This window comes from Diceros bicornis, chromosome 29 (genome assembly GCF_020826845.1).
Source record: "Diceros bicornis minor isolate mBicDic1 chromosome 29, mDicBic1.mat.cur, whole genome shotgun sequence".
NCBI lineage: Eukaryota > Metazoa > Chordata > Mammalia > Perissodactyla > Rhinocerotidae > Diceros > Diceros bicornis.
Window position 1 is genome coordinate 19,138,143 of NC_080768.1, and position 26,793 is coordinate 19,164,935.

A 26,793-nucleotide genomic window follows, 5' to 3' on the forward strand; every position below is an offset into this window, starting at 1 on the left:
GAGAAACTCGAATATGTGTAGAGTGAATTAAAACTTATTTACAGTTTTCAAAATCTAAGCTTTTTAAGGAAAATATGGTTCGTAACAGAAATAAATTGTCAAAACACAACTTTAAAAAACCAGTCATGATGTTATTCATAGAAGAATTACTATGACTAAAATTCCAGCAATCCAAAAAATTACTCATTTCCACGCACCACCCTCTTTGTGTCAATTTCAAAAGGCAGCAGCTTTTGTTTCACAGTCGTTTGTTTTTTTGTGTGTGGAAGATCAGCCCTGTGCTAACATCTGCCAATCCTCCTCTTTCTTTTTTGCTGAGGAAGACTGGCCCTGGGCTAACCTCCGGGCCCATCTTCCTCCACTTTATACGGGCCGCCGCCACAGCATGGCCTGACAAGTGGTGCCTCGGTGGGCGCCCGGGGTTCCAAACCAGCGAACTCCGGGTCGCCGCAGTGGAGCACGCGCACTTAACCGCTTGCGCCACCAGGCCAGCCTCTGTTTCACAGTTTAATTGGTTCCCTATCTCGTTTTTTAGAGAAAATCAATTTCCCTTGAGCTGGGTTCATATGACAACAGATGAGTTCCGTCCTTTTGGTTTACTTCTTCAGGGCCGTGGAAAGGAAAACTAAAACAAAATGCAAGCAAAAATAATTTATGTAAGAAGTGGAGTATGAGCTGTAAGTTTAGATTTTCTAAATATGTTGTCTCCGGTTTCCAGACAGAGTCACACTAACACAAACCAAGTGACCTGATTGAATCAGTAGTGGGGAAGGGGAATATAAAGCAATCTAGTTGATTGTATGCACCGTCTCAGAGTTTAAGGGAATGACAACAAAAGGGTGTGGTCTGGTGAATTAGATGAAAGAAAGGATCTTTAGCTTCAGCTCTGTGGGTGTGTGGGTGTCTCTCTCTCTATATATATCATTCTATATATAAAAATATATAATATATATAATACAAATAATATATAAATGATATATATCTTTATTTATATGTATCATTTATATATAAATGATGATGATATATATATAGAGAGAGAGAGACACCTCCAGTGGGAAAAGGGACTTTCAATGACCAATGACAATGCCATGTAAAGGCTCAGAAGGAATGCTCTGCTTAGGATTCTTTGGCTCATTGAAGTCGTGTTTCCTGTTGAAAGCCAAAACATTAACATTTTTATCAGTAAAACAAGGCTGGTGTCAACCCGCCCTGAGAACTTATCTGTGCAGTTTCTGGAGACCACAGCACTGCACCACAGAGAGCAGGAGAGATCATTCCTTACAATTTCTGCCTTCAGAAACTCACCTGCAAATGATATGTTCTAAGGTAAGGAGCTAAGGAAGCTTTCTCTAACTTGGATTTCAAATGGATGGGGACCTGGTATGCCTACTGCGGGAGATCAGGGAATAATACATTAAAAAAAAATAGCTTAAATATTTCCCCCATTGGAAATAATCTTTTACTTTTCAATGTAACAACTGCCGTTTAAAACAGACCAAAAAAACCACAAAAAACAAAATAGAATGGAGAACTGCTCCCAGATATATATGTGAACTGCAGGCAAGATTCAAGTCAAAATTTAAGAGGTTTTTAAACATTGATTTGGTTTTTGTTTTAATGGTCTGTGTACTTATACGAACTATTAAACTTCACTAGACCGTAGCCAATGGTGAGTGTTGATTGACCGCTACTTTCAAAGGGAGTTATGTTACCCTTAGAGATATGAACAGTCTCATTAATGTCTAAAAGAGAAAAGGCGGTAATAAGAGTTTTTCTGTGACTGAGGGTTGGGAGGGATGGGGAGTGGAGGTTGGGGCAGAGTAGGAGAGAGGGCAGGGAAAGGTGTGGCGTGCGTTTGGGTAAACCTCTATTTCCAGGGAGTAGAAACTGCCTCCACGGCTTGATTTTCATTTCATGGATATATAACTACTGAAATAGGATTATACCTACCTTTATTTGTTCAACAGACATTTACTGAGCGCCTACTACAGGCTAAACCCAGGCGATTGGGATTCAAAGAGGTTTGCCCACGTGGCGGAAGCCGGGGACTGCGCCGCTGGGGGAGGAGTCGCCTCTGCATCGCCGGCTCTGAGCTGAAGGTGACCGCGCGCTGGCCGGGTCCAGGCGGCCAACCCCAACCCCGGGCCAGGAGTAAAGCCACGCCCAGCGCCACTCCCACCGCGAGCTGATCCCTCAACCTTTAGAGGTTTGGTAGAGCCTTTCCTTGGAAATTCTAACCTAATCAAGACAGAGTTGAAATGTAGGTGTAGCCTGATTAGAATGTGTCCATCAAAAGAAGGGTGGGTCTAACTGGCTGAGCGTAAAGCCAGGTTGATTTCAACTGCTGTTGGGGGCCTAGAGCAGTTTCTTCTTCGTTTTCCCTTTGAAAGGAAATGGAATAGGAAATATGAGAGTGCATCGCAGTAGCATGGGTAAGTCTTGTTACATGGAACTTCGCTTTTTCCAGATCTGAGAGAAGGGGTGTGTTTTGAGTTCACTACTTAGAATGCGTTTTTAACCGTGGATTCCAGTCAAAAGGTTTTGAAAACTATGAACGGGAAGAGTTTTATTATTCTAGAACCAGGTGGGGAGTGGACCTTGGCCAGTAGGCTTATGTTTAGAATGCGTTGACCTACAGCTGTCTTGGGCGACTGGCCTCAAACTTTTTTTTTCTTTTTAATTGCGGTAACATTGGTTTATAGCATTATGTAAATTTCAGGTGCGCGTCATTATATTTCAACTTCTGTATACACTACATGTGTTCACAACCAAAAGGCCTCAAACTTTTAAATGCAATAAAGGAGGAAAGTAAAATACTTTCAAGAAAGCAGAGCTGAGTTGAAATTAGCTTGAAGTTGCATTTTTTATTTAGTTTCAAACATTCATATAAATATCATATTTCATTACAACTTACAGCCAGGTCTATTTTATATTAAAATGTTTATTTATCGTCAAGAGAGTGGACCTGTCTTCCTTTTCTTCCCTCCTCCATTTATCTGTGTAAATGGCACTACCATCCACCCAATTACTCCAGCAAAAAAACCTAGAACCACTCATTCTTGATTCCTGGTTCCCTGTATCCAATCCACCAGCAAGTTTGAAAGGTTCTATCTCCATTTTCTCTCTCTTCCCCCATTTCATCTCCGCTGCCACCACCTGCCCCAAATGACCAGCATTCTTTTCCTGGATTACTAAATAGCCTAAGGGATTTTTCTGCTTTCTTTTGCCTCTCTCAATCTGTTCACACATCAGCCCAAGTAATCTTTTAACCTAAGTAGAGCATGCTATTTCCTTGTTTAAAAGAAACCCTGTAATGGTTCCCATTGGTTTGGGAATGAAATGCAAATGGCTCCCCTGACCCACAAGATTCTGTACTCTCTTCAACCATGTCTCAGACCCCTACCGTCTCTGCCGGCCATATTCTGTAATATGCATGTCTTCCTTTGTCCTCCAGTTTGCTAATCTCTGTACTTCCTGCTGCCACCTGGAAGGAGCAGTCTTCTACCTCTTTCTGCTGGCTGATATTTTTCTCTTTCAGGTCTCAGTCTAATACCAGCTCCCCGGCTGCATTTCCAGACATTTTTTCTAAAGATGGCCTCCTCCAATTTCCTCTTTCTTACTCTAATTGGTTTCATTTCATACCATTTATCACAACTGGAAACTATTTTGCTTATTTACCATTTTATAAACATTTTGTTTATTCGTTTATATATTTCACAGATAAAAGCTCCATGAAAACCAGGGACTTTGTATCTTTTTCACAGATCTAGGGTCAGTACCTGGAACAATGGTAGTAGATACTTGTCGAATGATTGAATGAGTACATGATGCACCTTTGGAAGTACTTCTATCCTAGTTTGAGAAATATAGAATTAGGTTAATGTCGTGTCATTAAGTATTAATTTAACATCCAGATTTTGTCTTAATGCCGTGTTTACCCAGTACCTTTTTCCACCAACAGGGAATGTACTTGTCATGTAAACAGGAGTTTTCCCATAATGAATTAATAAATTACCATTTCAATTTTATACATCATTCTCGCAGCTTATATATTGTGTGAGAAATGGCATAATGCTCAGATCTGACAAATAAGAATCTAGCTTAGAAAGATAAGAGCTGTACTTGGACCTTGGTAAATTCATAAAGAAAATGCCTCTGTCTCTCAACCCTGATCTCATGGGAGATGTCTTGCCAGATAACACCTTGGCATCATCATGATAGCCAACTTTTGAAACTAATACGTTAAGTCTAAAGCCCCAAGTAATTTTCTAGTAAATTGATTTGATAGAGTTGCTAAATCAGATATTGCCAGTGTGACCAATGCATATTCATTAATTTCTTTCATTAGATAAATGTACTAAGTGCTGGGACACGTGAATAAAACAGAAGAGGACCTTGCCCTCGTCAAGCTTACTGCCTAGTAGGTAAGACAGATCTTAAATTATCATTAAGGCTCCGATCACATAGGGAACATGGGGAGCATTTAGCTTGGGCACCTAACTAACTGAGCCTAAGAATCAATGGAAGCTTGCCTGAGGAAGTGATGTTTAAGCAGAGATCTAAAGTGGGGATGGGCAATGAGCCTATGTGTGTACACACAAGCTCTGGAGCACATGCTCATAAGGGAAGGGGGAGTGAGGGCGGGTAATATTTTATCAAAAAGGAAGAGCATGGCACTTTATTGGAGGGAGAGTTTATTATGGCTGGAATGAAATAGGAGAGCTGGAGATGGCAAGAGATAAGTTTGGAGAGAAAAGCTAGAATCAAATCAAATTGCAGTTATTTTAAATGGACTAACTGGGAGAGGGGGTTTTGTCCCACACTAACTTTAACTTACTCAACTCTCCTACTCAAACTTTAGACCAATTGCTAGTGATGTAGCTCCAAAGGTGCTATATTCATTAAACAAACTGATTGAAAATTGTTTTTAGCTATGGCAACAAGATTTTGTTAGGCAAATATTCCTGGACATAGCCTCCCTTGTTTATTTCACTTTTTTAAAGGACAGAATAAATAATAACACGTGTACCATTTAACATTATACATATTAACATTTTATATATATATTATGTATATAACAGTATATATATGTAAACAGCTTGAAAATATTTTTAAATAGCCACATTTAAAAATACCACCTCAAAAGAACCATGCCATTTACTTTTGGCAAAAAAATACATAGAATAAACAAAACGTGCTTTTCAATTGCTAAAGGAAGAGTTTTAAATTTCTTCTTAAACACGTATGTATATTCTATAGGAAGATTATATATTTATTTATATATATAATATATGTATACACATATTTAAGAAGAAATTCAAAACTCTTCCCTTAGCAATTTATATACAGTATATATAAAACATTTATGTATATTATATGTAAATAAATATATAATTTATTTATAATTTGTTTTAAATGTATAGTTTATTTATATAAAATATATATTATTTATATATGCTTATTTAAATCTAATATGTGTTGTATGTGTAAATGTTTAAGAAGATATTTAAAACTCTTCCTTTAGCAATTGAAAAGCATGTTTTGTTTTTATGTAGTTTTTTTAACCAGAAGTAAATGGCATGAATCTTTTGAGGTGGTATTTTTAAATGTGGCTATTTTAAAATATTTTCAAGCTGTTAATTTTCACTGCTTTCACATTTGCCCTTTTTAAAAAAGCATTTAATTTTTGTTCCTGCAGCAGGACACGGGGACAATAAAATTAAGGGATCTTTTATAAGGTACACAATTGTAACATTAAGCAAAAAGCTCTTAGAAAAAATATAACATATTCATGCTATAACTTTTATAATGTTGCTTTTAGATTTTTAAGAAAAAGATCAAAAACTACTTAGGGCCAAACATCCCTGTGCCTTTTTTTTGATTTGCACACACAAGAGATGGGAAGGCATGGATTTCATGTGTCTTACTCTCAGGATCCCCATCTTCTAGAACAGAGGTGAGCAAATTACAGCCCATAGGCCAAATCTGGCCCCTGCTTGTTTTATTGGAACACAGCCATGCTCACCCTTTATTTATTGTCTGTGGCTGTTTCCATGCTATACTGGCACAGTTGAATCATTGCGACATAGGCCATAGGGCCCACAAACCTTAAATCTGGCTCTTTACAGAAAAAGTTTGCCGCCCTTGGCCTAGAATGGTAGCTGGCACATAGCAGGATCCAACATACACTTATAGAATGAATATAAAGGTAATAAAATAACACTAGCTCACATAAGTGCTCAGCATTTGCTCTGTGCCATGAACTATGCTATGCTAAATTATATGCATTATTTAATTTGAGTTGCACATCAGTGTTACATAAGAAAATAGGCATATCTTGCTCCCTCACGTACTTTAAGTTTTTACTCAACTGCCACTACCTCAGTAAAGGTTTGCCCGATCACCCTATTTAAAATTGCAAACTTTCAAACTCCTCCTTTCTACCAGCCTCTGCTTATTCTATAGCACTTTGCCTTGTAACATATGACATACATTACTTATTTATTTTGTATGCTCACAAGAAGGTATCCTCCATGAGGCACAGGATTTTTTTGTATTTCTACTTACTGATGCATCTCAACTCATGAGTAGCCTAGAGCAGGGCTAGCACTTAGTGAGCACCCAATACATGTTAGGTGATTAATTAAAGAGGTCCGATAACTTGGGAGGATACCCACGTAAGATCTGGTTATGACCCATGTTTTAAGTCACAGCTCATTCTCTTACTCTTTTGAGGGGTTTGTCAGAGAAGATATAAATTTAGCCATTCCATTATTGAAAACTGAGTTCTAGGCCATTTTTTGAGGTCGTTTCCTGACAATGGCTCGAATGTTGGAAAATATTTTACCTAATGGTTACTATCTCAAATCAGGTGCTTGCTCAAGACAACTTACCCAGGTCACTACTACTTGGAAGTGGTTGATATATCCTGGTGCAGCCTTCAAGGAGGAAGCAGGCAGGATAACATGGACCAGCAACTGAAGAAAAGAGCAAAGACACATGACCGGAAAGGTCTGGGTAGAAGAGCTGTCAGTGGGGATAAGTCATGGCTAGCCCAGGCAAGCCCAGCCCAGCAGGAACCTCTTGACATGATGTGGGCCTTACAAGATGAAGGCGTGTACTGTGAGACTAGCCATCAGGTTGCTGGAGAGGATTCCTTCTGTGACTGTTATATAGAATGCATAATAAGAGGTGAGTTTTCTGAACCCATCCTGGAGGAAGACTCACTTCTTAAGTCCTTTGACTGCCTGAAAGAAGGATCAGAACAAGAGCTTTCTCAACAGGTTCTTACAGCAAGCTCACTTCTTGAATGTTCCTTAGAATACATGAAAAAAGGGGCAAAACAAGAACTTCCTCAACAGATTGTTGGAGAGAATTCACTTCTTGAGTATTCTGAGTACATGACAGGCAAGAGGCTTCCTCCTGGAGGAATATCCAGCATTAACTTACCAGATCCCAAACAGGTCTCAGAATCTGCTAGAAAGAAGGTGGGAAAAAATCAAGAATATGATGCTCCAGAAAAATTTGTTTGTCCTCAGAGTGGATGCACAAAAAAGTTGAAGAATAGAGCTTCCCTGAGGAAGCATCTGCTCGTTCATGGGCCCCGAAATCACGTATGTGCAGAATGTGGGAAAGCGTTCAATGAGAGCACAAAGCTAAAAAGACATTTTCTGGTTCATACTGGAGAGAAGCCATTTCAGTGCACTTTCGAAGGGTGTGGAAAACGATTTTCCCTGGACTTCAATCTGCGTACACACGTACGCATCCACACTGGGGAGAAACGTTTTGTGTGTCCCGTTGAAGGCTGTCACAAGAGGTTTATTCAGTCAAATAATATGAAAGCTCACATCTCAACTCATGCAAAGACCAAAGGGAATCAACGAAAGGAAGATGGAGAATAATCCTCAAACAGGGTAAGCGTATTGACAAAAGAGTGACTGGGGACAAATATGCCTCACTGATTATTATTTCAGGAAAGAATTTTTAAATCGATATCGCAACCCTACAAGGCATATTTTTTGGTGTTACTAAGATGCTCCTATAGTTTGTGATGCCATTTCAGAACATTGTGTATAGAATGATAGTGTGCTTCCAACAGGAAGGTCAGTAATGAACTTACTTCAAAAGCATAATCCTTAATACATTGCAAATTGGAGTATTGGATATGGGACTTAATTTCACATACTATAAATCTAAAATTAACTTTGGTTTTTAAGTTTGTAGTTTCCAATTGTTTAGCTTTTCCCTTTTAGGAATATACTTCATGCTACATGCGATAATCCTAGAGAATGAAAATTTTGCAGTAGATTGTCAATAAGTGGATGAGTAGTTAAACATTTTTAAAGTTAAATATAATTTTTAATCATTTCTTTTTTTGTCATTGTATCAAACTATATTACAATCATATGGCTAGATGTGAGTGGTTGTTTGATAGTGTCAATCCATTTGAATCCATTTTAGATATTTTAAAATAAAATAAAATATTTAAAATAAAACTCCAGAAGTGTGCTAAATCTGGATTAAAAAAATCAAAGAAGGGGGCTGGCTCAGTGGCTCAGCGTTTAACTGCGTGCATTCTGCTGTGGCGGCCCTGGGTTCGCAGGTTTGGATCCCGGGCGCGCACCAACGCACAACTTGTTAAGCCATGCTTTGGCGGCATCCCATATAAAGTAGAGGAAGATGGGCACGGATGTTATGTTAGCCCAGGGCCAATCTTCCTCAGCAAAAAGAGGATTGGCATTGGATGTTAGCTCAGGGCTGATCTTCCTCACAAAAAAAAAAACAAAAAAAAAAAAACGCAAAGAGGTATGCATGAAGAAGAGATACCATTTATTTGTTTTCGAGGGCCGGCCCCGTGGCTTAGTGGTTGAGTGTGCGCACTCCACTGCTGGCAGCCCGGGTTCGGGTACCAGGCGCGCACTGACGTGCCAGTTCTCCGGCCATGCTGACACCGCATCCCAAATACAGCAACTGGAAGGATGTGCAACTATGACATACAACTATCTACTGGGGCTTTGGGGGAAAAATAAATAAAATTATACAAAAAAAAGAATATTTATTTGTTTTCGAAATTTGCAAAACATTGCAAAGATTGATAGTTCAGTATTGGCGAGGTGTGGGGGAAAAGTTACCTTTCTACACGGTTGGTTAAGGCATAAATTGTGACAGCCATTTTGGGGGTATTTTGCAAGTATGCTGTATCAGTTATCTAGGGCTGCTGTAACAGTACCACCAATTAGGTGGCTTAAACAACAGAAATTTGTAGTTTCATAATTCTTGGCTAGAAGTTCAAAAACGAAGTGTTGGCAGAATTGAGGGTTGTGAAGAAAGGACCTGTTCCAGGCCTCTCTTCTTGGCTTGTAGATGACTGTCTTTGTGTTTACATGGTGTTCTCTTCATATCTTCATATTATCTTCCCTCTGTGCATGTCTGCATCCAGATTTCCTTTTAAAAGGACCCCAGTCATACTGGATTAGAACCCACCCTAATGACCTCGTTTTTAACTTGATTACCTTTGTAAAGACTCCATCTCTAAATAAGGTCACATTCTGAGGTACTGGGGGTTAGGATTTCAACACGAATTTTTGGGTGCACAATTCAACCCATAACATGCATTCTTTTGGATCTAATAATTTTACTTCTAGAACTCAATTCTATAGAAATTTGCACTAACGTACAAAGATATTTGCTCAAGGGTGTTAACTGAAGCATAGTTTTAAGAGTAATAAATTCATAAATGTCCATTAAGAGGGAACAAGTTGCATAAAGTATGATACCTCTAGTCAATAGAAAATGTGCAAATATCATGAAAGGAAGCTTGGCTGTAAAGGGAAGGAAAGGATCACAGCTAGAGGGAAGCCATAGAGTAGGAGAAAGTTTGTTGTTTTTAATAGATGGGACAGAATCTGATGTATTTATATGCAGTGGAAGAAAATTCAGAGAAATTGGTTAAATATTCTGGATAAGGGGGAAAATTGATCATGTAGATATGGCTGGTAAAAATAAAACTATAGCTCTAATATAAGGATTAACTTATTTTTATGATTATAAACTGAATCCCTCATTGGAATCACGTTATAATGGGCAGAAAATAAGCAGCTATCAAACTTGGAATGTTTTTTCCCCAGAGTCAATTATAATAAATAGTCAGATATAGTTAGAATAACATATTTCTTAGATTTTAAGATTTAAGACACCACTGGAGGTAATGGTAGTATATACCATAAACTTAACAGCTTTCAGGAAAAAAATCAACACACCATACAAACAAGTGAACTTTAAGATTAATCTTGATTTTAGAAATGCCAAAATGTAAAAACATGTATGATTTAAAAACAATAAGAAAAAAATCAAGGGCTTACATTTTGACTTAAGAATGAGCTATTTATTACTATGGACTGTTATGAAAACTTAATTTTTTATTTATAATATATTTGGTATGGCATTTATACCATCATTTCTATAGGAATGTAGGCCCTGTGTGTCTAAATTAAAAGGAACATTGGACACATAATCCATAAGTTTGGAATTTCTATAAGTCAAACACATGAGGATAGAATTTAGGATGGGAATTTGGTATTTGATCAAGGAGATGTAGCATATGTTTGTCTAGTTTTTGCTTTGACTGCAGTATGTTTGATTTGGTCCTCTACGGATTTCTACTTCAGAGTTGAATTAGGACATAGCACCTCTGAAGACTGAGCAAAACCTGGCATTAGATAGAGAGTTGTTAAGACTAGATAAAGTCAATGGCAGGGTTTAGGCTGCAAGCTCTTGAGATCCGGGACTCAGCATCAAGAGAGATCAAGATTGACTTCCCCCGTGTGGAGGCTGGACTACTTTTGTAGATTACTATTTGTTTTCTTTGAAATTTATTTTTTATTTTTATTTATTTATTTTATTTTTGAGGAAGATTGCCCCTGTGCTAACATCTGTTGCCAATCTTCCTCTCTTTTCCTTTTTCTCCCCAAAGTTCCCAGTATGTAGTTATGTATCATAGTGGTAGAGTTGTAGCTCTTCTATGTGGGACACCACCTCAGAATGGCTTGATGAGCGGTGAGTAGATCCACGCCCAGGATTCGAACCAGCGAACCCTGGGCCGCTGAAGCAGAACGCACAAACTTAACCACTATGCCAGCGGACCGGCCCCTAGATTACTATTTCTGGAGCTGAAACTCAGTCTGGAGCTGGTCACTCTTTTTGGTCCCAAAATCTCAGTATTTGCAACCCTAAAGCTTAAATGCACAGGGAACATCAAGCTGAGAAAGTGCTTGTGTACTTGGATTCCAAGTCTTATTTCAGTTCTGTCTTGGGAATAGGATGCTGCTTGGTCAGCCTCCTAGCTGTTTTCTTTTCCCAAAGAGAAACTTGAAAATTGCTAAGAATGTCGGAGGAAGAAGGCATGTGGACATAATAGGAAAAAAGAAGAGACAAGGAGATTAGCTAATGAAGATATGTCATCTGAAATCTTTGTTAATGTTTTGGAAAAGAAGTGTACATACACTTGCCACATTTGTATTTTTAAGTAAGAAGGATGAGCACAGGATGTGTGAATGCAAATCCAGAGAAAATTGAAAAAGAAAATCAATCTTAGATTTTTATGTTTCCAGATACCAGCATTGTGCAAACCCAAAATCCTGATAAATGAATAAATATTTTTTTTGTTTTCATGCTGGTATTCGGTTCATGGTCCATATCTTTTTTTGTTTTTAATGGCCAAACATTAATAGAAGATAACACTAGAGAAATACTTTCTACAAAAAAAACTAAAAATCTTAAGGCAGAGCCCATCACTTTCTTGGTATCTCTAACCCATAAGGCAAAGTTAGTTGATGCAATAAATTATGGAGTGAATAAATGTGTAAAAATATAACAATATGCTTTTTAAAAACTAACATATAGGGCCGGCCCCGTGGCTTAGCGGTTAAGTGCGTGCGCTCCACTGCTGGCGGCCCGGGTTCGGATCCCGGGCGCACATCAACACACCGCTTCTCTGGCCATGCTGAGGCTGCGTCCCACGTACAGCAACTAGAAGGATGTGCAACTGTGACATACAACTATCTACTGGGGCTTTGGAGGAAAAATAAAAAACAAAAAACTAATATATAAAGTTATAAGAATTATATATAATTGGAAAACAGCTAATAAAGCATTACTTGTTTTTACATAAAATCTCCTGTTTACTGTGAAATAACGGTGAAGAACTTTACTAAAGTAGTGCATGCTGATTGAAAGAAAAAACACAGAAGTATGTCTTTATCACCTATGCTTACATCAACTCCTCAAAAGTAATTGCCACTCTTAAGAGATTTTTTTAAATTGTTACATTGTTTGATCATGTTTATTAATAGTGAAAATTATCTTAAATCCCACTATCTTTTTTTCTGTCTTCCTCTAAAAGGGACAGGTGACTGAGGGTCTGTTTACCTCCTAATATCTTGGATAGTGAAGAACTAACCTGCATTGAGAATTATATCTACCAAGACTGTGATTAGATAGCTAAAAATGTGTTAAACCACTTATGTTCTTTAAATTAGTTTCTATCTTATTCTCTGTGATATGTGCACAGGTCTCCCAGTCATATATGATTTCTGTATTTCACCTTAGCTACAAATACTTTGGTGGACATAGGATTTCTATCCCATTCTATCCAAAAAAGAATTCTATCCAAAAGCAGATTTGTCAAATTCTTATTACTTTCCTGCCAAATGTGCATGTGCAGAAATCCATGTGAGCTTATGTTTTAATTACCTAATGCACTAGCTCTGACTGAATAAATTGCATGATTACATCCTACATTGGACACAGAACAGTGCAAGTTATATTAAAAAGCCATTATATTTGCAAGTCTGAGCAAGAGACTATAATTAAAAGGCAATTGGATGAAATTAGCTTTGAGAGTACAAGATTTTAAGTGGGATTTGGTAAATGAACATTAACGGTTAACATGTGGTTTTTATTAGGTCTTTTGTCTCTTTTCTCTGTGACCCCAGGTTGAATTTCTTAGATGTCAGTGGACCAGACATGTGAAAACACCTGTACAAAGCTACGCTTTACCATGTGGCTAAAGTCATATCCATAAAAAAAGCCAACACAACTTTTGTGGCTTTAGTAAATCAAAGGTATTAGGTAGGCTAGAATGATACCCTGGGCATTAATAAACTATTTTCAATACTCTTAAGATCGCAGGTATGTGTCATAAAAAGCGTAGTACATGCTTCCTGCAACTCAAAATGTGGATCATAAAATACACATGTACAAATCAAAGAAATAATAAAACTTCAGAGAATTTTGATTATTGTGACCATTAAATATGTGAAGTTGTTAAAGTTATACACAGTGTGTGTAATAGCACCTCATCTTTATCTAAGGCAGCCCATGCATTTGCAAACTGCTGAGGACTCAGCGTGGTACTGATATTTTTGTGGGGGGTGATGGAAATCTTTGTGTTTATCAAGTATACATGCCTCATAGAGCTTACGTTTATGGCAGATTAAAGATGGCTGCAAATTCTTTGCTGTTCCTCCCATTGAGAGTTGGAGTCTTTTTCCCTCTCTCATAAGTCTCAGCTGGTCTGTGAATGCTTTGGTCCATAGAATATGGTGTAAATGATGCTGTAATAGCTATGCCAATTCCAGGCCTAGCTTTTAAGAGGTCTGGCAGCTACTGTCTTGCTCTCTTAGAAACCAACTGCCATTTAAGAATTATAACTACCCTAAGACTACCATCCTAGGCAAAAGATCCAAGCCACATGCCGAGGCCCTGTAGGATAAGACACGTGGAGAGACTGAGGCCAAGGAGTAGTGAGGTGCCAGACGTGAGTGAAGGAGCTATTTTGGAAGGATCATCCATCCCCAGTCACCCCATGAGAAACAAATGAATTGAAGACAAACTGCCTGGGTGGTCCCTTCTCAAATTTCTGACCCAAAAAAGGAGGAACAAAATGAAATGTTTTTTACGTGGTGACTATAGTTGATAACACTGTATTGTATAATTGAAATTTGCTAAGAGAATGGAACTTAAATGTTCTCACAATACATATAGAAATATGTGAGGTGATGGATGTGCTAATTAACTAGATGGGAAGAATCTTTTCACAATGTGTACGTGTTTCAAATCATCATGAAGTGCAGTTTAAATACCTTACAGTTTTGTTTGTCAATTATACCTCAGTAAAGTTTACAAAATAAAATGGTTGTTTTAAGCCACTTGAATTTTGGGGTTAGTTTATTATGCAGCAATAAATAACACACTCCACTTCAGACTTGTTGATTTGTTATTTGAACTGTATAGTCTCTGCATTATATTTGTGTGTGAATGTTGTGTGTGTACATGTGTATATATACAGATAGATAGATTTTGCCATATAGTTAATTTATGCCTAAGTTCAAAAGGAATTCTTTAATATATTTTCAAATGTGTGGACTCGATCTATTTTCAGTAAGAGTCGTAACAGTGAGGTAGTGAGTTACTTCTTCCTAAACCAACAGAGACTGGTCTATTTGGTGGGCTATCTAAGGAAAGTTCAGCAGCACTCAGTCTCTCTCAACATTAGTGGGGGGAGAATCACCACTTGGGCAGAATGGATTCTCTTGACCCACTGGTTATGTCATCCAGGGCTGGCCACCTTTGCCTGGGAGGAATCCCATTAATTGCTGCCACCACCACTGCCCTTCAAGGGCCATGCTCCTCTTTGATGCTGACCCAAGCATGAGCACAGAGCTCTTCCTTTATTACTTAGCAGTAAAAATGAGGTGAGGCATGGACATTTAAAGATCCCATTAAAGGCCAGAGGGTGACATGATACAGCTTGTTTTCTCAGGTGACAGGCTTAAGAGAGATCTGCCTGTTTCCGTTGGGATCCAGAATTAAGGGAAAAAGCTCCAGTGATTCTTTTCATTTGCGCCTGAGACCTGGTTCAGGTTTCTGGCTGAGAACCCACTTATTCCCTTAGCTTACTAACCTCAGTATGTCTAGGTGGGGTATTTAACTAGAAGACTCCTACAAGTTATCCCATATAGGTGTATAGGATGAACACAAGAGAGAACCTTATAGAGACTGGTGAGGGACAAATTCTGAAGGCATTATAAACCACCTTAAAGAGTTAGAACTTTGTCTCATAGTCAATAAAGGAAGTATTGAGGGATTAAGCAAGTAATTGACCTGATCAAATTCACATTTTTGAAAAATCATTTGGGATGCAGGGTAAAAGCTGGACTGGGGAGTAGAAAAACACCTATGTCTAGGTGGGGTATTTAACTAGAAGACTCCTACAAGTTATCCCATATAGGTGTATAGGATGAACACAAGAGAGAACCTTATAGAGACTGGTGAGGGACAAATTCTGAAGGCATTATAAACCACCTTAAAGAGTTAGAACTTTGTCTCATAGTCAATAAAGGAAGTATTGAGGGATTAAGCAAGTAATTGACCTGATCAAATTCACATTTTCGAAAAATCATTTGGGATGCAGGGTAAAAGCTGGACTGGGGAGTAGAAAAACAGGTAACTGTTGCAATAATCCACAGGATAGCTGACATGTCTTACTGGACTTTATATTCCAGCACAGGCGTAGAACACAATAAATGATTAATGGATGTTTGAATAAATGCTTGACTAGATGTAACTAAAAGGATTTCCAAGCAATAGAAAAAATAGAAAAGTGATAGATGTGCTAAACTTAACGTCACTGACACACAACAATCAAAAGACAAATTATCTAATTAAAAAATGAGCGTAGAGCTTGAATAGACATTTCTCCAAAGAAGATATATAAATAGTCCATAAGCACGCGAAAAGACAGTCAACATCATTAGTCACTAGGGAAATGCAAATTAAAACCACTATCATACCACTTCACACTCACTAGGATGGCTATAATCAAAAAACAAGTGTTGACTAGAAAGTGGAAAAATTTGAACCTTCGTTCACTTCTGGTAGGAGTGTAAAATGGTGCAGCCCCTTAGGAAAACAGCTTAGCAGTTTCTGAAAACATCAAGTGTAGTGATATGATCCAGCAATTTCACTCCTAAGTTTATACCAAAAAAACATGTAAAAATCTGTTCACACAAGAATTTGTATACAAATGCTCATAACAGCATGATTCCTGATAGCCAAACAGTGGAAACAACCCAGATGCCTTCCAACTGATGCACGTGTAAAGAAAATTTGGCACACCCTTACAGTGGAATATTTATCAGCCATAAAACGGAATGAAGTACTAATACATGTTACAACATGGATGAACCTTGAAGACATACTAAATTAAAGGAGCCAGACACAAAAGTCCCCATATTGTAAGATTCCATTCAAGTGAAATGTCCAGAATAGATAAACCGACAGAAGGTGAAAGCAGATTAGTGGTTGCCAGAGGCTATGGCTTGGAGAAAGTAGGCAGTGACCACTAATGGTTCCTTTTTGGGGTGATAAAAATGTTCTAAAATTAGATAAAGCTAGAGAAAAAAAATCCTAAGCTAAATTGCCTGAGAAATGAATGTTAGATATTTTTATTCTTTGTATTTTTTTCCCTCTATTATATTATTTTATTTTTATTCTCAGTAATCTCATCAACATTCATGGTTAAAAAAATGACTCACATGAGAGCCTGAATTCACATGTCCAGTCAGATGATACAGAGTCACCATCTTTTTCTGCAGTAACATGCATGTCTCTCCAAGTTCCTCTTCAAGTTCCCTGGAACAGAATCTCAGTGTAGTCACTTTTTAATAAGTTATCTGAAATAAATTTGAATAACAAAATGATTATGAATGCTGTCTTCTAATTAGAACATATGTCAAAAATAAGTAGGTTATTTCAATTGCTCTCACTTCTGTTTGCTTCCTTATATCAGTTAGCTCTTGTATGTCATTCTAAAATCAAAGGGTTTAACATAATAACTTTTTTTTTTCAGCTTTTTAATTATTTTATTGAGGTGTTCTTTGTATTATTAATATTACTTCTAGCGAGTATACTGTGTCAAGACCATGGCCTTTCTCCTTGAGTTCTTACAATCTTAGATCACATTCTAAGTGGTTGATATAAATTATCGTATTTATGTTTCCTTAATGCTCATATATATTAACTTTTGAAAAGTATGTTGAAGATGAAAATATTTAAAGTGAGTGTGTCAGGCGGGCCCCGTGGCTTAGCGGTTAAGTGTGCACGCTCCACTGCTGGCGGCCCGGGGTTCAGATCCCGGGCACACACCTACACACCGCTTCTCCAGCCATGCTGAGGCCGCATCCCACATACAGCAACTAGAAGGATGTGCAACTATGACATACAGCTATCTACTGGGGCTTTGGGGGAAAAATAAATAAATAAATAAATAAATAAATAAAGTGAGTGTATCATAGTTTCAATTTTTTTTTTGCTAAAATTAAAAAACACAAAGAAACAAAAAACTCTGTGACCTATGTATTTGAAGGTTTTCTGAGGACAGCTTTAAAATGAGTACGGCTGATATTTACAAAGCCCAGTTCAGCTTCTCTCCCTTACACCAGCATCCACGGACATTTCCTGTAATTAAATGAACAAGGCAATTCGGGGATCTTGCTCTCAGTAGACGGCTCCCCCTAAATCCCCAGGCAGAGCTACAGCAGTGTCCTAGGATTCTGTCATCAAAAAGACTGATGGCATCCCTCCAGGACTGGTTTTCCCCAGATAAAGTTTTCCTTACAAATGTTAGTGCTCTTTTATTGCCAGATGTTTTTGGACAGAGTAAAAATAATTTACAAAGAGTATTCATCATTTTTAAGAATTTTTACGAATTTCTTCATTTTTAGTTTCTTCCTGAGATAGTAAGTGAGAGTGGGACTCAATGAATGCCTCCCTTGTCCTGATCTGCATTAGTGAACACCACATGATGGTCCTTCTGCATGGTCTGTAGATGCGCTTCAGGTCCAACAGGTGTTTTCTGGTGTTGGGAAAATACTTTGTCTCTTTGAGAACATCTAGACTGGGTGGTACTTTCGGCCACTAGGTACATCCCTTACAAGTGGGAACTGAGAAACATGAAGTATGCTGAGTACTACAACTAGTGACATCTTGAATGACAAGATAGAAAGACGCAAACTCAGAGTTCTAGTCCTAGAATATAATTCTAAGATCCTTTTTAGTTCTGAAGCTCTACTCCAATTAAATGGATCAATTTTAAGATGATATAGTAAAAGATAAGAGAGAGATAAATTATTGTTTTATTGCATTATTATTACTATTACTAATGACTTGAGGACATTTCTAAACCCATGGCCTTGGCTTTCAAGGGAATTATACGTTGTTATTTTAGCTTTGGTTTAGATAATAAAGATCTACGTTGACGTTTGCAAAATGGTTTGAAAACAAAAAATGCTGTGTGAGCATAAAATGGCATGTTATGGACTGAATGTGTCCCTGCCAAAATTCATATGTTGAAGCCCAAACCCCCAGAACCTCAGAATATGAGATAGAACCTTTAAAAGATGATTAAGTTAAAATGAGGTGGGTAGGATGGGCCCTAACCCAATCTGACTGGTGTCTTCATAAGAGGAAATTTGGACATAAAAGCGATGCCAAGGATACGTGCCCCCAGAAGAAAGGCTGTGTGAGGACACAGTGAGAAGGCAGCCATCTACAAGCCAAGGAGACCTCAGAAGAAACCAAAACCTGCCAACACCTTGATCTTGGACTTGTAGCCTCCAGAATATGAGAAGATAAATTTCCGTTGTTTAAGCCATTCAATCTGTGGTATTTTGTTTTAGCGGTCCAAGCAGACTATACGGGGCTCTTTGTGGAATTCCAGTCAGAGGAAACCATAGGAGCAAAGGCATGGAGGCATGAAACAGCATTGTCTAGGCAAGGATAAAATGTCAGGCAAGAATTGAAAGAGAATAGACTGGACAGGTTGGTAGGGGGCCTTGTACTAAAGGGACTTTCATCCTATGCTTAGAAGCTTTAATTTCTCAAATATAGAACCTAAAGCCATTGAAGGTAGAGTTCTAGGTTTTGTTTTAATTGCTTATTGTTTTTGTTATAAGAACTGAGCTCGTTTTCAAGAAATGTGGCAAATTATAAAGCATAAATAAAAGATAAACACACTGAAAATGTCACCAGCTAGAAGTAACCATTTTGGTGAATACATTCTTTAAAACGCAATCAGTTTTAATCAGAAGACCAATAAATTCAGACTTGCATGCTATATCAAACACTATATTGTGACCTATGGATGTGAATATATGGGAAGTAGGGGAGAAGAAAAGTCTGGAGAAAAACAGGTCAGTTTGGAAGTAAGAAATATTGAAAGCTCGAGAAAGGCAGCAATTGTAGGGGTATAGAGGAGAGAGAAGAGTACGGAAATATTTAGGAAAAATTTTCAGGTCATGGTGATGCATGGGAGGAGGAGGAAACATCTAGAACGTTCTTCAGGTTTTCAGGTTGGTAGAGTGGATGGATTGTGAGGCCTTAAAGGGAGATGGAAACTGGGAATGCAGGAAGAGAAGCAAGGAGAGACTATATGATAAATTCAGTTTAAGATGAGAATTATTTTGAAATGGCAATTACGCATGTTGGGGAAAAAAATCACTGTGAAAAGTGAGCCTAATTAAATTTGGCTGGAGAGGCTAAGTTTTGCAGAATTCAGTTAAGATAACTTAACTCTGTGTGTCAAAGTAAGTAAACAAAACAGATAAATAGTATTTTAAAAGGTTAAATATAAAATGATTTCGTTACATTTTCAACCATCCTCAATGGTAAGTCTATAACAAAATCAAAATATGTAAAATCAAAATCAAAACAGATCAAAGCTATTTTTTCTCTAGTGGTCAAGTATTTATTTGCACAGAAGATAGATATGATCAAGAAAGTCCAGCCAAATCTTTAAAATAATTAAGAATTCAAAGGCCTGCTATCTAGAAATGTCTCTAGTCAAAGAAATAACCATAGTTGTAAAACAGCTGACAAGCCATTTATTAAAACAGCAGTCAACTAATGCTTCCCCTTGTTTCAAGGTTACATTATAAATCAACTTAGAGGGGCAAAAACCTTGTAGGAGACCTGTAGGAGGATGAATAGGACAATTTCAACTATAAAAAACGTCCTAAAGTGCATATCTTACTTACAGAAAGAATGATGTTTAAAAGGATGATAATTAACAGAAATTAACCCAGCTGGCATCCAGCAAGTTTCAATTGCAAAGATCATATAAATTGATTTATAATGTTCCCATGTGACTAATGAAAGTAGATTGGTGACCATATTGTTCTAAATGATTCCATTAGAGAACGTTATTACTTTAGAGAAGCCCACATTAATAATAAAATCATTATCACCAAAGAATAAACAATAATAATTTTCAGAATCAACATTTTAGATTTTCACACTTGTATTTTATTAACTATCTTTCAAAGTGATTAAAAAGAAAACTCTAAAGAAGCATCGGTTCTGCTTTTCATTTTATTTTTCCCTTAGAAGAAAGGGATTCAAAACCTTCCTGAAGTCAGCACTTAGAAAGGTTAATTATTCATACAGAACAATGAAGAGGAAGCCCTAGATTTAATTGGCCACACGCTTCTCACATTTAAAGATAGGGGAGTAGATAATGATGGCCCTTTTGTGTCCTTCCAAAAGAAATATGGGGAACTGATAATGTCTCATGTAAGTCTTAAAGGAAGAAAATGTAGAGCATGCATTTTTGTAAATCACTCATTCATTAAGGAAAAAGCTCCAAAGAAATGTGGTCTCAATAAAATGCTATCCTTTCACTTAGCTGAAATACAGTCAAATTTAAATATCTTATCTTAGAAACCAGTACATTTGACATCCTTAACCACTAGAGACTAGGAGGAAATTCTTACATATAAAATTTTATCTGGATATAGGGGCTCCCTGATCAAGGAAATACTTGAAAGGAATAAAAAAAAAAATTAGTCACGGAGGGTTTCATCAATGAATTCTGGTCCAGGCTTGTATAGAAATGGAGACAGTAATATTCTTTTGCTCAAAGCAAATAAACTACACTGTAAACTGCATGAAGAGAGAGAAACTAAATCTTTTTGTTTACCTCCATATTCCCTGTGCCTAGTGTAGTGTCTAGCACATAGTAGGTAGGCAGGAACTAACTATCTGTTGAATGAATGAACTTTGGAAAGGTCAATTCTAGGACATGTATTGACAAGAAGTAACAGGTATCCTTAGAGTAAGAATTCATTCATTCATTAAATTCTTTTTTTAATGCAAATCTGTTATTGGAACATTAGATACAGAAAAATGTATAAATCATAAAAGCACTCACATCCCACTTGCCCTTTCAGATATTACCCACCCTCCCCCAAAAGGTAAACACTCTACGGACTTCTAACACCAGTTTCACTGTTGATGGCACCCAGGAAATTTCCAGTTTTGGGCTATTATGAATAGTACTGCTATGAAGATTCTTCTTATATCTTTTGGAGAAAAATGTGCTCATTTCTTATAAATATAATTAGAAGTAGAATTGCTCATTCTTTGGATATGTATATGATGAGCTTTAAAAGATATTTTCAGTTTTCCAAAGTAAGAGAGAAAATTCCTCTAAAGAGTTTTCTTAAGTGATAGATAGGAGTCCTTTATCAGGCGTGTGTGTGTATGTGTATTTATGGCAAATATCTTAATATCTTCTCCTGCTTAGTGGCTTTGATTTTCACTCTCTTAATAGCATTTTGATGAATAGAAGTTCTTTTTTTTTTTTTTTTTTTTGTGAGGAGATCAGCCCTGTGCTAACACCCGCCAATCCTCCTCTTTTTTTGCTGAGGAAGACGGCCCTGGGCTAACATCTGTGCCCATCTTCCTCCACTTTATATGGGATGCCGCCACAGCATGGCTTGCCAAGCAGTGCGTCGGTGCGCGCCCGGGATCCGAACCAGCGAACCCTGGGTCGCCGCAGCGGAGCGCGCGCACCTAACCGCTTGCGCCACCGGGCCGGCCCCTAGAAGTTCTTTTTTTTGAGTAAGATTAGCCCTGAGCTACAATCTGCCACCAATCCTCCTCTTTTTGCTGAAGAAGATTGGCCCTGGCCTAACATCCATGCCCCCATCTTCCTCTACTTTATATGGGGAGGCCACTACAGCATGGCTTGATAAGCAGTGTGTAGGTCTGCGCCTGGGATCTGAACCTGTCAACCCGGGGCCACCAAAGCACAGCACACGGACTTAACTGCCACGCCACCAGGCCAGCCCCAGAAGTTCTTAATTTTAATGTACTTCAATGATCATTTATCAAGTTTTGTTGAGTACTTAGTAGATACCAGAAATTGTATTGTGTTGAGAATAAAAGAATGAAAAGGCAAGAAAAATGTTTTTTTCCTGCAAGTAGTTCATAGTTTAAGAGATAACAAGAAAGTTAATCTAAACAAATAGAATTAGTTAATATACAAATTTGTGGTCCGAAACAGGGCTTAGAAATTAAATGACATGGTCCATAAATACGCTTACAATTTTTCAAAAGCTACAATATAAGAGCAGTTGTGAGGGCCGGCCTCGTGGCTTAGCTGTTAAATGCTCGAGCTCCGCTACTGGCAGCCGGGGGTTCGGATCCCGGGCGCGCACCGACGCACCGCTTCTCCGGCAGTGCTGAGGCCGTGTCCCACATACAGCAACTAGAAGGATGTGCAGCTGTGACATACAACTATCTACTGGGGCTTTGGGGAAAAATAAATAAATAAAAAATTATATAAATAAATAAATAAAGCTAATGGCTGTGCATTCTGTCAACAATGCAGAAAAGGAAGCAATTCTCTTTTACTGTGGCAGTAGACTAGGTTCTGTAGCACGTTCATGGAATGAGTGGAATTTCATCAGAGTTGAAATTGTGGGGACCAGACTTAGAAAGTAATAACTTGACCTGGAGATGGAAAGTTAGTAATAAGAGCTGAGTGAAGTTCCCTTGTTTCAGCTACCATTTTTTTCACTGCTTTTAGAGCAATCTCTTCGAAAGAATTTAGCATACTCTCCTCTCCACTTCTACCCCTGTTTTCTATAGAACCCACTTTAATCATTCTTTCCTGTTCACCACTCTACTAAAACTATTCTTGTCAAAGTCATCATTGAAATCTAATTTGCCAAATTAGTTGATCAATTCTAAGTCCATAGGGTACTCAACTTCTCAGGAGAATTTGCAATGGTTGGTCATTCTCTCTTTAAAATTCTTCATGTGGTGTCCAGGATATCAAGCTTTCCTGTTTTTGTTTTTCTTAGCCAACTAACTGGCTAACTCTCTTGCTTCATTTGTTGGATTTTATTTATTTTCCCCCTCTCCAAATTTTGCACCCTTTCCCCTCCTCCGCAATACCAAATCTCAGCTTTCAGAATTCTTTTCTATTGATTCATCCTCTAGTTGTTCTCATCCAATCACAAAGCTTTAAATAATATCTATATGCTGATGAGTTACAAAAACATATCTCCCACCTTGACCTCTCTATTGAGCTGCAATTTTGTATATCCAGAAGCCTACTGAATATATCCACTTGGATGTATAAAAGGCATCTCAAACTAAATATCCAAAAAAGAAAGTCTTAATTCTTTACCCTCAAACCTACTTCCCACCTAAGTGTTCCTTGTCTCAGTAAACATCACCAGTTACGCAGATCAAAACCGTTGGAGGCACCAACTCCTTCTTTTTCTGTCATATTCCACATCAAATTCATCTCTGAAAAATCCAGACTCTGACCTATTCTCACCGTATCCGTGGCTGCCACGTTGATTCAAGATACCATCATTAACTGGAATAACTGATTATTTTTCTCTGTTTTCACCCCGGCCCCTCATAGTCTCTTCCCCGTAGAGGGGTCAGAATTTTTATTTTAAGACCTAATTTAAATTATGTCTCTCCTTGGTTCAACACTTTCTTAGGGAATCCTAACACATTTAAAGCAAAATCTAAGGTTCCTTGCATGGGGTACCAGGTCCTGCATGACTTCCTGACTGTTGCAACATCGTGATCCATCACCCTTCTCCTCACTCACTCTGCTCCAGCCAACCAGCCTTCTTGCCTGTGCTGTTGCACTTGCCATCCTCTCTGCCTGGAATGCTCTTCGTTCTGTTCCCTGCCCAAGCTTTACCTCCTCATTTCCCTTTTTCTTAATCACTCAATCCAAAGTTGCAACCTCACTCCTGCCAACATTATTTTCTTCCCTTCCTGGTCGTTATCTGACGTGACATATCTGTTTGTGTTTGTGTTTACCGTTAATCTTCTTTGACTGGAATGTTATTTCTAAACAGGCATAGACTTTTTTTTCTGTTTTTTTTTTTTTACAGTATACAGTGTCTAATGTTGAGTTAGTATATAATATGTAACTCAGTTGCATACTGTTGAATGAATGAAACAAGACAGATCATTGACCAGCCATGAGTCAATAGGAGCCAATTCGTTCATATTCATAAAAACAAGAGCAAGAGAAAGCCCACTTTTTGTTATTGTTGTTGTTGATTAATGGCAATTAAAAAAATTTGCTAAGAAGTAGTTCAAATTGAATAGAATGAAACAAAATTTTTAACTCTTTTATCTCAACTGAAGCTGGTCATTAATTACCAAATACTGTGAGAATTAACTTGTTCAATCTCAAGCATTTTTCTCACATTCCATTGGCATAAGCTTTGTTATATACCTTCACATTATGATAATTAGTTTTGACATTTTGAATATAGTGTCTAATACATCGTCTTAAATCCTTTAAAATTCAATAGTTTTTAAAAATTCTAGAATGTTCTTAGCAGTTCTGCTACTCTTTGTGAATTAAACCAAAATATTTCTTGAGATTTTATATTGTCCTCTAAACTCTGAAACAGTTAGTCCTTTCCTCTTCTTTGAACACTTTGTTCACTTGTCTTCCAGAATGAAAAAAAATCTCCTGGTTTTCCTCGTACACACAAGCCAATACCATGTGACCATGTTTTCCTAGTAGCACTATATGCTAGGGAATCTTCTCTGTATGTATAGGTCTTCCCATTCTTTTTACTGGCTGCATATTATTCTTTTTAATGGCTGCATAGTGTTCCTTAATCTGAATACACTGTATTTTATTTAATCATTCCCTATTGAAAGATATTTAAATTGTTCACAACTTATTATTATTATTAAAAATACTACAGTGAAAACCCTGGCATGAGACGTGTGCCTAACTTGTGAATATTTCTCTAGGTCACTGGTTCTCAGAGTGTGTGTCTGGGGATCCCTAATGTGTTATTTGCCTTTATCATGGTGTCAACATTTACACTTATGCTGCAAAAACAATAATGAATACACAGTTTGCACTTTAGAACAAATCAAGGCAGTTGCACCAAACTGTTCTAGTATTCCTTATATTCTTCTCTGTCATGCATCAAAGAAAACAGAGTCAGTTTTATCATAACATGTCTTGATTAAGAAGCAAAAATAATCAGTTTTATTAAATCTCAACCCTCATATGCACATTATTTTAATCTCTGTCTGATGATATGGAATGTTGCATACCTAAGTACAGTGGTTGTCTTGAAGAAAAACATCCATGGAGAGCTGAATTAACTGGTTTTTCTACAGAACAAAAATTTGTTTGAAAAAACGACTGCAAGACAAGCTATGTTATTCAGAATTGGGTATATGGTGGACGTTTTCTCTAATATGAATGAAGTGAAATTGTTGCCTAAAGGAAAACAACTGACTATTTTTTGTCAATGATAAATTTGAGGTTTCAGAAGAAAATTAGTGTTTTGGAAAACTTGTATCTACCACTGTGAACTTGACAGTTTACCCAAACTTCGAGATTTTCTGATGAGATTAACGGTGCTATTCATAAATGTGATTTTTTTATATTGTCTAATGAAATGTGTCAAAATTTGGAAGATCTGCATAACTCAGTGAACTAATATTTTCCAAGAGCCAGTGCATGACGTTACAAAATTATGCATGAGAAAAATATCCATTCAAAGTGTAAGACAGACCAATGAGTTTAATATAACAAAGCATGAAAAGTTTATTCCCATGATTTCAGATTCTATGACACAGATAACCTTTAAAACACTACACCATTAGAGTTTTGGTATAGTTTCAAAGAATATCCATAATTATCTAAAATATCTATTAAAATTCTCCTCTTTTTTTCAACTACATATCTGTGTGGGGCTGGATTTTCCTCATATACTTCACTCAAATAAAGATATCAAAACAGATGGAATGTAGTAGATATGAGAATTTGCTATCTTCTATAAATCATATTAAGGGACACTTCCATTTTCAAAAGAGAAGACACATCCAATAAACACTCCAGAATCTCCAAGGTAAAAATGTACATTTGAAATGTGTCTAATATATTTTATTTTATTTTGTGTGTCTGTGTGTGTGGTGAGAGGAAGATCAGCCCTGAGCTAACATCCATGTCAATCCTCCTCTTTTTTGCTGAAGAAGACTGGCCCTGGGCTAACATCTGTGCCCATCTTCCTCTACTTTATGTGGGACGCCGCCACAGCATGGCCTGACAAGCGGTGCATCAGTGTGCGCCTGGGATCTGAACCCAGGCCCCCAGCAGCAGAGTGCACGCACTTAACTGCTACGCCATGGGGCCGGCCCCTGATATATTTTAAAAATAAAAATTCTTACTTTGATTAATCAGAAACAGAACATCTGATTCAAATGTGGTATAAAGAAATATATAAAAATTTTAAAAGTCTAGCCAATTATAAGTGACCTAATATAATTTCCTGAGTGATTCGCCACAAATCTTTCGAGTTGTTGTTTGCTAGGCATCAAGTTACAGCTGAAGGATTGTAGTTGAAAGTAGGATAGAGCAGATGGCTATGTGGAGATAGTGGA

The 26,793-nt window shown here is 37.5% G+C and overlaps 1 protein-coding gene across 6 annotated transcripts in view; it reads left to right on the forward strand.

Moving 5' to 3' along the window:
* Positions 1–1,246: 1,246 nt before the first annotated feature.
* The window catches only part of ZFP42 (ZFP42 zinc finger protein), a 68,070-nt gene continuing 42,523 nt past the window's right edge, over positions 1,247–26,793 (forward strand). Inside the window, exons 1-4 of one of the 6 annotated variants that reach the window (XM_058525028.1) lie at positions 1,247–1,326; positions 1,968–2,206; positions 4,349–4,424; positions 6,872–11,894. In XM_058525028.1, coding sequence (XP_058381011.1) covers positions 6,966–7,901 — 936 coding nt within the window. In that variant the 5' untranslated portion in view covers positions 1,247–1,326; positions 1,968–2,206; positions 4,349–4,424; positions 6,872–6,965 and the 3' untranslated portion in view covers positions 7,902–11,894. The other 5 variants (XM_058525031.1, XM_058525029.1, XM_058525030.1 and 2 more) reach the window with 5 other exon arrangements.